We start from the raw sequence: 9,315 nt of genomic DNA, 5'->3' as shown, positions 1-9,315 counted from the left end.
AGCAGGAAATAGCAACCCGCTCCAGATTTCTTGCCTGTGAAATCCCTTGGACAGAGGAGCCTGCAGTCCACGGGGTCACAAAATTGGGCAGAGCTGAGTGAGCACAGCGCACCTTGACACTGAAACGGTGGCACAGCGGCGAGAAGGCAGTGGCTGGCACCGAGCCCCCCGATCCTGCGTCCCCGTGGCTTGGCCACCACCTGCACCGGAGTTCATCTGAGTCTCCATCCCACTACAGCCTTGAGAAATGATTCTCATCCCTGCAGTTCCCTAGGGGGCGGGCGGGCTGGGTGATGGGAGGTTTGGGCACACCGCTGCCAAAGAAAACCTGGAGCCTCACCGTGTCTCCTTTCGTTGCCCCTGGCACTGACCAACACCCCTGCCCACAGGGCTTAGCACCAGGCCTCCCAGACTCTGGGGTGGCCTTGGATGGCCCCTCAGGCCCCTTCCCGGAACACTGAGCAGGTGTTCCAGGCAAAGCACTCCGGGCACACGTTCATCTCTGCTCTGCTCTGCTCTGCCCCTTACCCTCCAGAGAGGCACCCAGGGCGCAGAGAACAAGGTCATGCCCCAGCTTCCTAGTAGTGTCCAGGCACTTCCCACCATCTGACCCTGTGCTGCCTCTCCTGGGGCCAGGAGGTGGGGCTCCAGGGCCCCAACCACAGGTTCCCGGGCAGTTTTCCTGCCCGGGATGAGGGCATGTGACTCTGTCTCCACAGTTGGGAGGACAGGACAAAGGTTGCCGGAGTGGGAGCTGGGTAGTCCCGGCCCCAGCTCTGGAGACCACAGGGCGCCTGGGAGTAGGGAAGTGAGGGGAGCTCAGGATTGGCTGCGGGGGAGGGTGAGCCTTGCTGGGCGTGTGCTGACCAGACTGCCCAGTTTGGTTTGGAACAGTGGGGGGCAGTGGTGGGACGGACAGTGAGCTGGAAACGGGCGACTCTCCCGTGTGGCCACTAGGGGGCGGGTGCCACAGTCAGCCGAGTTTTCCTTCTCCAAGGTCTGCCTGCCACTGCCCTGCTGGTGACCTGGGGCAGGAGGGCAGGAGAGGAGGCTCCAAGCTCTGGGAGGCTGGGCTGGGCAGAACCAGCGAAGGCTGGCAGCCAGGGCGCTCCCTAATCAAAAGACTGGGGCCCTAATTCTTGGGTTTGTGGCCCTGGAATCAACCATACCTACCTTCTCTCGCCACTAGCCATCTCTAACTTAGACATCAGTTTTCCAGCATTGAAGAACTCTCCTCAGATACTTCCTGTTTGGGGAAGCTCACTACTACTTTTGGCCATCTCTGTCAACAAGTTTTTTATTTTAAGCCAAAAACGTTGACCCTTGAGACTTTCATCAAAAGGCCAGGCTATTACCTTGTGAGCTACATCAGATATCTGTGTTGCCCAGCTGACAGCCTTAAAAGAGAGCAATCTTGTTCTTTCTGCCCTACCCTAACCGCCTCTTTTCTGGACTAAACATCCCTGGCCCTCCCAACCATTTCCTGAAAGTCACGTCCATCCACCGGGCTCCCTCCAACCCTCTGAACAGGATGCCTGCCTCTGGGCCCCTCCAGTGTGAGGATGGCCTTTTCTGCGGAAGGACCTCGGGCTGGCATGATGCACCTGAGATCAGGAATGTGTGGTGCACACTGGCTCCTCTCCTCCCTGGTCAGCGCACACTTCTGTTAATCTAGTCCGAGTCTCACTGACACAGCACTGTTCAGCTTTGCTGCCCCGATTGCATATTAATGGGATGAATATTTCAGCTACAAGAGTTGGTCTTTTTATCAGCTCTTCTTGCACTTTGAGCGTTTCAGTCATCCAGCTTTTTTAGGGACTGTTACTTCCTTTACTGTGATACATAGATATTTGAAATCCTCATTTCAAAGTGTAAGGTCACAGAGCCCTGAAGTACATAAATAGAGACCCTGCTTCATTAATCAGTATCCTGGGGGGCTCACAGTGTATACGTGAGCCCTTTTGTGGAATAAGAGTCCATACTTCCGTTGGATATTCAAAGGGCTCCTTCTCCAAGAGAGGATAAGAGCCCTGGCTAAGGCATAGCATCCTTGTTTCTCAGATGAGGGTAATGAGGCACACAGGGGTGGTGACGCCCCCCCAGCACACGCACAGGACCACGGCCAGTTCTGGGGAGAACTTCCCGAGTTCCCGACTCTTACTGTGGCGCTCCTAACACTGCGTTCTCTTCTTCGGACCTGACGGGGCACGGTGGTGCAGCTGGGCCCCCCTCCTCGAAGCAGGGGTGGCCGTCACATGTGGGCTCTGGGGGAGGCGTCTAGCCTGGCCTCCTTGGCCTGGGATGTCTCCTCCTTGGCTCCATGGGGCTGCCACCAGGGGCTGTACCAGGCTGGGGCACACTGAGGCACCTTAGGCCAGCCTGCCTCCCCATCCCCTCCTGGCAAGGGCCAGATTCTGAAACTGTCTGTCTTTATTATATCAACAAAACACAAAAAAATCCCCCCAAGTGTAAACAGGAGAAATGTGCTGGTTAAGTTACTAATCATTATCTTATTATTAACAAAATAAAGCACTATCTATGTTTACAGTCATAAAAAAAAGAAACAGCTGGAGAAAAGCTGGGCGTGGGGCAGGAGAAGGGGAAATGGGGAACAGACACAAACTCCACATCTGTCTCTGTGGGATGTGGGTTCCCTTCCCACCCTGCCCAGGGCTGTTCCGGATCTTTGGAGTCAGGTGCCAGCAGGATTTGATTTTCTTGGGGAAAGCCTCTGTGAAAGGGACCAAGACCCGGGCAAGCTCCCAGTATGGCGTGGGGGAGGGGAGGGGAGCGGCAGGCGGTGGGGGGGCAGGGGGGGAGGATGAAGTCCCCCAGAACATGGAGTCCTGCGGCCTCGAGAGCCCTCCCAGGCTCCTGCTGCTTACAGAAGGGGCATCGCCAGTGCTCCGCCCAGCTCCTGGCACTCAGGTCAGGGCCCTCTGGAGGCCAGCACATCCCTGGCAACAGAAGCTGGAAGTTGCTCCAGGGGAGCTTACAGGGGAGTCAGGGAGGCAGTGACAGAGTGGGCAGAAGTGGCCGGGACACCCAAGGACCTGGGGCAGACGGGCCTGCAGAGACCCAGCGGGCACGGGCAGGCACTGGGGAAGGGAGAGACACAAACAGGCCCTGCAAAGAGGCAGGGACAGAAATGCACTAAGGACTCACAGAACCTGAGACGCCCAGACTGACGTGGAGAGGTAGCAATTCGGGGACAAAGAGAAGCAGAGAGCCCCCCAGAGAAGCAAGAATGACACCAGGAGACACACCCGCGGGAGCCCAGCGATGGCCCCTGGCACTCAATAAATACCTTATGCGATGCAAGAACAGACGAAAACACACATGCATGTGCACACATGCACACATAGGTGTGCACGCATGCACACACACACGCACACACAGCAGCCAGAGACATGAAAGGCTTGGCAAGGTAAGGATGGCAAGGACAGCCAGACCTTTGTGCACAAAGTGATCCTGGTGGTTACAGGGGCCACCTGGGCTACTGTGGTGGTGATGGTGGGGTGCAGATTGGTCCCACGGTGGCTGGTCCAGCCAGAACAAGAATGGAAATGAAAAACTGTGGCCCTAGAGGAACAGGTCTGTAGCTGCCATACCCAGGACGGGCAGACCTGCAGGAGGGGAGGGTCACAGTGCCCCCGGCCACCAGCCCCAAGCGCCCCAGTGGAGCTTGGCGAGCCCAGCCCATCACCACTGAGCAGGAGCCGCCGAGGCCACCAGCGCCTCGGTGTGCCCACGGGGTGTGCGGAGGGCTCATCTCCCATCGCGAGTGCATCTACACACGCACAGCTGCGCCCATCTTCCGGCAGGCCCGAGTCCAAGTACCAGTGGGTGGGGTGGCTGTGCCCAGGTCTCCGCGGGGAGGAGGGCCAGGCCCGGGCCGCCAGGATCAGTCCGTGAGCACCACCAGCTCCCCGTCGCTCTTCTCCTCGGCCTCTGAGTCCTCGTCCTCGCTGTACCGGTACACCTCGCCGTCAGCCACCGAGTGCCTGTCCTCTGCGCCCTCGCCCTCCTCCCTGAGGCTGCAGGTGTTGATGATGACAGGCATGTTTGGGTCCAGGCCGCGGGGCACACAGTGCTCCACCAGGGGCTGTGCCAGGGGCACGCCTGCCACCCGCGGGAACAGGACTTCTGAGGGGCTCATCTGCACCGGGCCGGTCTGCTGGCTGCGGGCGGAGGACAGGCACGTTATAGGTGTTCCCGACTTGGACCCCAGCCCCACTCTCCTCTGGGCCTCCTCAGGGCACGTCCTCCCACCCCCACCTTTCTGGCTCCAAGACACACACACCTGCTCCCTGGCGCTTTTCTGATGGCAAATTTACTGTCCGCTACAGACCTGCCCCGCCCACCCCATGCAGCCCCAGGGCCACATGTTCAGATATTCCTCGAGGGTCGTGTGTAAATTCAGTTAGGGGAAGTTGTATATTTCGTATGCCCCAGCGAGTTTCCTATTTAAAGGAATCCACTGGGAGGCCTGCTTTGGTCAAGTCACGATCATGTACCTTTAGTCATGATCTTTAGTACCCCTGAATTTTTCAAGTTTGTCAAAAATGGGATCCACAGGCACATTTCTCTAGACACCTGCTAGTCCCCAGTCAGTCACAAATCTATATCCTGAGCCACCAGGGACTCACCGTCGTCACAGTCATCCCTGCAGCCACACACACACACAACACCCACACAAACCTACACACACACACACACACACAGCCAAAAGACACACACACAGCTCCCCTGGAAGCCCACACTAACCCGTCACTCACACACACACACAGAGCTCCCCTGGAAGCCCACACTAACCTGTAACTCACACACACACACACCTCCCCTGGAAGCCCACACTAACCCGTAACTCACACACACACAGCTCCCCTGGAAGCCCACACTAACCTGTAACTCACACACACACACACCTCCCCTGGAAGCCCACACTAACCCGTAACTCACACACACACACCTCCCCTGGAAGCCCACACTAACCCCTGTTGCTCACACACATAGACACACACACACACAGCTCTCCTGGAATCCCACACTAACCTGTCATACACATACACACAACAGCCAAAACACACACACACACAGCTCCCCTGGAAGCCCACACTAACCCGTAACTCACACACACACACACAGCTCCCCTGGAAGCCCACACTAACCCGTAACTCAAACACACACACACAGCTCCCCTGGAAGCCCACACTAACCCGTAACTCAAACACACACACACAGCTCCCCTGGAAGCCACACTAACCCCCATCACGCACGCACGCACACACACACGCACGCACGCAGCCTCAGCCGCTGGGCAGGCCCGCTCACGGGGTCGCGTAGCTCTGGCGGGCATCCTGGCGCCGGGTCCTCATCAGAGCCTTGTACTCGCCCACCCGCAGCCTCTTGCCCTCCACGATGCAGGTGCGCTTGGGCCGCGGCTTGTACTTGTAGTCGGGGTACTTCTCCAGGTGCTGCCTGCTCAGCCTGGCCTGCTCCTCGTAGTAAGGCTGCTTCTCCTGGTTGCTCATGGACTTCCAGCGGGAGCCTGGCCCAGCCCCCGGGGCAGGCGGTCAGCGCTGGGCTCTGCTGACACGGCCCTCCCCCTGCGGGCGCTGGAGCCCCGCGGAGGTTTCGGGTCCCAGCTACATGTGCAATCATATATACACAGCAAGGGCCTGGCCCAGTGTGGGCGCTCCATGGGTACTGAGCAAATGAATGAGGTTGGCAGGTGGAAGGATACCCCGTTGCTAACATAAGACACAGCACCCACCCACATACCAAACCACCCAGCAACTCTGGGAAGCCTCTGGTCTGCGTGATTTACATAAATAAAAGAGTAGCCCCCCAGGCTTCAACAATTACCAGAGGCCTGAACTGGAGGAGCTAAGGCTTGAAAACAACTGCTTTATCTAACCCCACCTGCCCTGCCCTCCATTTCTCCTTGGCCCCCAAATTGGATATATACTTTCAAAACCCTTTCTACTGACAGTCCAAGAATATGTTTCTCTTGCTTCCTGCCAGAGCCAGTTCCGAGGGTCTGGGCAAAGAGGAGGACAGGTTAGGAAGAGATAGGAGAGGGAGAGCTAGAGAATGTGCACACACACTCTCTCTCCCCACAAGTTCATGGGTGCAGAAGAGCCCCACCGTGGTACAAGACTCTAGGACCACCGGCCCCGCTTCCTGCCTGACTCCCAAACACTGGCAGACTCCAGTGGAGTTCACCATGGCCTGGGCCCTCACCTAGTAAGCCCCAGTTAGACCCAGCTGACTCCTGCAGCCAGATCCTGCTGGACTACGGCTCCGAGAGGCCCCATAACCTGCCCCTCCACCCCCACCCCCACGACCCTGCTGGCCCTCACCGAGGATCTTGCTGATGCTGGAGTTGTGCATGTCTGGGAAAGCTTGGAGGATCTTCCTTCTCTCATCCTTGGCCCACACCATGAAGGCGTTCATGGGCCGCTTGATGTGACTGCTGTTCCGGGACTCAGGGAAGTGGCGGGAGCCTGGGGAGCAGGGTAGGTATCAGCTTGGAGGGCAGCCAGACTGGGGTAAGGAGAGTCCCCCAGGGCAGCTAGTGTGGGGTAAGGACAGTCCTCCAGGGCAGCCAGTGTCGGGTAAGGAGTCCCCAGGCCAGTTAGTGTGGGTTAAGGAGAGTCCTCCAGGGCAGCCAGTGTAGGGTAAGCAGAGTCCTCCAGGACTGGCAGAAGGACTTCCCTTCCGTCACCACCAGGGGTCACTGGAGCCTCTTGCAGCAGCCAGGGAAGACCGGCAGGGGCCCAGGGACCAGAGACAGAAAAGGGAGGGGCCCGTAAGGGGACTCTACAGACCGCCTAGAGGAGAAGGGGCTGCAGACAGATACCCCAGGTCTGCCCTGGCCCTGGCGGGGAGCAGGAGCGGCCACAGATCCTCACCGTCCATGTCACAGCCCAGCATGGCTTCTTCCAGTGGGTGCACACAGCTGTCCTCCAGCCGTTCCTTGGCTGGTGATGTGTCCACGCTAATGAGGTCCTGGGGAGACAGGGAACTCGTACATCAGCCCCCTGTGTGCACCCCACCCCCTGCCCTGCTTTCCGTTTGGCAGCCTCGGCCTCTGTGTGCCCCTGGCTCCCCGGGTGCAGGGGAGGGGCCCATACCTTTCGGAAAGGGGCACTGGGGGAAGTGTCTGAGGCCCCGCTGTGGCCGTGCAGCAGCTGCCGGGCATCCTGGATGGCTCTGGTGACAGCATCCCCTTCACCAAGGAAGCCTGGGAGAGGGACGGACGGACAGCTGAGCGGGCTCATGTCTTGTGACCCCTGGGGTGACGCACCCTCCTCCCGTCTGCTGCCCTGCACACCCCCAAGGGGCACCGTTGATGTGGAGTCCTGGTGCCCACAGACGGACGGGAGAGAGGCCTAGATCCCTGATGGGGGGTGGAGGTTGCTGCCCAGTCAGATCCGGGGGGAGAGCAGGAAGGGTCTCTGGGATGCTGGAACTCAAGGGGGCTGAAAGGAGCGAGTCTAACCCCTGGTCATAGAAACTGTCACAGATCTTTCAGATCCCGCCCTCTCTTAGCAGGGAAAGGCGTGGGGGGCTTACCCAAAGGCAGGCTAGGGGGGTTGGCCTGCAGGTCCAGCGTGGGGGCCCCGTGGCTTGGGGGACGTGGTCCGCAGTTGCTCAGCTTCAGGTTGGGGGAGCTGGAGGAATTAGGCAGCTCCGAAGCCTTGGGCTTGGCTGTGAGGTTCAGCGGTTGGGAGGGTTCCTGAGGGAGGCGCCGAGGGTCAGTAACACCAGAGGGGCCAGGGCACGTGGGCCAGAGCGGGGCAGAGGAGACAAGGAGGCGGGAAACGAGGGCAGAAGTAGGGGAGCACAAAGGACCCCCCATCCCCAAGGGAGCCGGGCCGCTGGGGGGCGGTACCTGCAGGGGGTGGTGGGCTGACAGGGCCCCAGGCCTCTTCACCACTGGGTTGGGGGGGCTGTGCAGTAGCTGCAGCGGATACTCCACTATGGAAAAGGTGGCAGGGAGAAAAGTCCTGTGTGAGCACAGAACAGCAGACACCCTGCTTGACGAAGTCCCAGCAGCTCAAAGCGGGCGGAGGCTCGGGGCAGGCCCAGCTGGCTTCCAACCACTGCCTCCCGGCCCCAGAGTGCTGCTGAGGCCTCCTGTGCCCACCCCCACCCCATTTCTTCACCCTGTTCCTGCCCTTCCCAACCCACTGACTATAGAGTTCCCACCCAATGGCACGATGAGCTCTACTCCTTCTATGGATTTTGTACCTACTACAGGCAGGGTGGGTCTCCCAGGTGGCGCTAGTGGTAAAGAGCCTGCCTGCCAGTGCAGGAGACTTAAGAGACGCAGGTTCGATCCCTGGATTGGGAAGATCCCCTGGAGGAGGGCATGGCAACCCCCTCCAGTGTTCTTGCCTGGAATTCCACAGAGAGAGGAGCCTGGCAGGCTACGGTCCATAGGGTCGCAAGAGCTGGGCACGACTGAACTGGCTTAGCATGCATGCATGCCCATGCAGCGTACAAAAGCAGCTTCCTGGTTTGTAGTCTGTCTCATGTGCGTTAGCAAGATAATCCCTAGTGTGTGGCATATTAATAGGCACTCGGTTTACAGTATCCCATTTTACAGATAATGAAACTGAGGCCAGGAGAGATGACACGGGTGCCCACACAGCTAATGAGTGGGAGCACAGAAAGCTGAACCCAGACCTTACCCTTCTTCAGGCACTAGCTCTCTTCTACCCCGCTGAGCCCATTCTCCCTCAAGGAGGCCCAGCCTCACTGACTTGACAGCTGAGATGAAGGGATGAGCCATGTAGATAAGCCACTGCTGACGTGATCGGTGGTGATACCGGCTGTGTGCGTGGCGCGCCAGACAACTCTGTTCAGCTCAGGGGACCAGAGCAGGACTCCCAGGGGAGGGGAGGTATCAGTGGGTGGGCAAGTGCAGTGGAGGCGGGCGGGTGCCAAAGCAGAAGGTGGGAAGTGAGGGCGGCATGCCATGGACCAGCGGGGTTTGCGGCCTGTGAAGGCCGAGCTTGGGAGTTTGGACCCTGTTCTATGGGCCGTGGGCGCCACCTAACACTCGCAAGCTGGCGGCGCAGCTGGCGGCCACAGGGCTCCCTGCCCACTAGGATCTGGGAGCAGATAAAGCAGGTGGTAGCCTGGCCAGCGGAGAAGGCAATGGCAAGCCACTCCAGTACTCTTGGCTAGAAAATCCCATGGATGGAGGAGCCTGGTAGGCTGCAGTCCGTGGGGTCGCTAAGGCTTGGACACGACTGAGCGACTTCACTTTCACTTTTCACTTTCACACATTGGAGAAGGAAA

At 58.9% G+C, this 9,315-nt stretch overlaps 1 protein-coding gene across 11 annotated transcripts in view; it reads right to left on the bottom strand.

The window, feature by feature from the left end:
• Positions 1 to 798: 798 nt before the first annotated feature.
• The window catches only part of SOX13 (SRY-box transcription factor 13), a 49,615-nt gene continuing 41,098 nt past the window's right edge, over positions 799 to 9,315 (bottom strand). For 7 of the 11 annotated variants that reach the window (XM_055420082.2, XM_088845108.1, XM_088845109.1 and 4 more), the window contains exons 8-14: positions 7,901 to 7,986; positions 7,582 to 7,744; positions 7,140 to 7,249; positions 6,918 to 7,014; positions 6,366 to 6,509; positions 5,335 to 5,551; positions 800 to 4,181 (exon numbers count right to left, since the gene is read on the bottom strand). In XM_055420082.2, the coding sequence (XP_055276057.2) occupies positions 3,905 to 4,181; positions 5,335 to 5,551; positions 6,366 to 6,509; positions 6,918 to 7,014; positions 7,140 to 7,249; positions 7,582 to 7,744; positions 7,901 to 7,986 (1,094 nt within the window). In that variant the 3' untranslated portion in view covers positions 800 to 3,904. Of the gene's footprint in view, positions 4,182 to 5,303; positions 5,552 to 6,365; positions 6,510 to 6,917; positions 7,015 to 7,139; positions 7,250 to 7,581; positions 7,745 to 7,900; positions 7,987 to 9,315 lie in introns of all 11 variants that reach the window. The other 4 variants (XM_088845107.1, XM_088845106.1, XM_088845113.1 and 1 more) reach the window with 2 other exon arrangements.

This window comes from Moschus berezovskii, chromosome 17 (assembly GCF_049115385.1).
Source record: "Moschus berezovskii isolate FMDL1 chromosome 17, NW_MosBer_1.0, whole genome shotgun sequence".
NCBI classification, from domain to species: domain Eukaryota; kingdom Metazoa; phylum Chordata; class Mammalia; order Artiodactyla; family Moschidae; genus Moschus; species Moschus berezovskii.
Note: the sequence above shows the minus strand (reverse complement) of the source record. Positions and strands in the feature narration are given on the sequence as shown.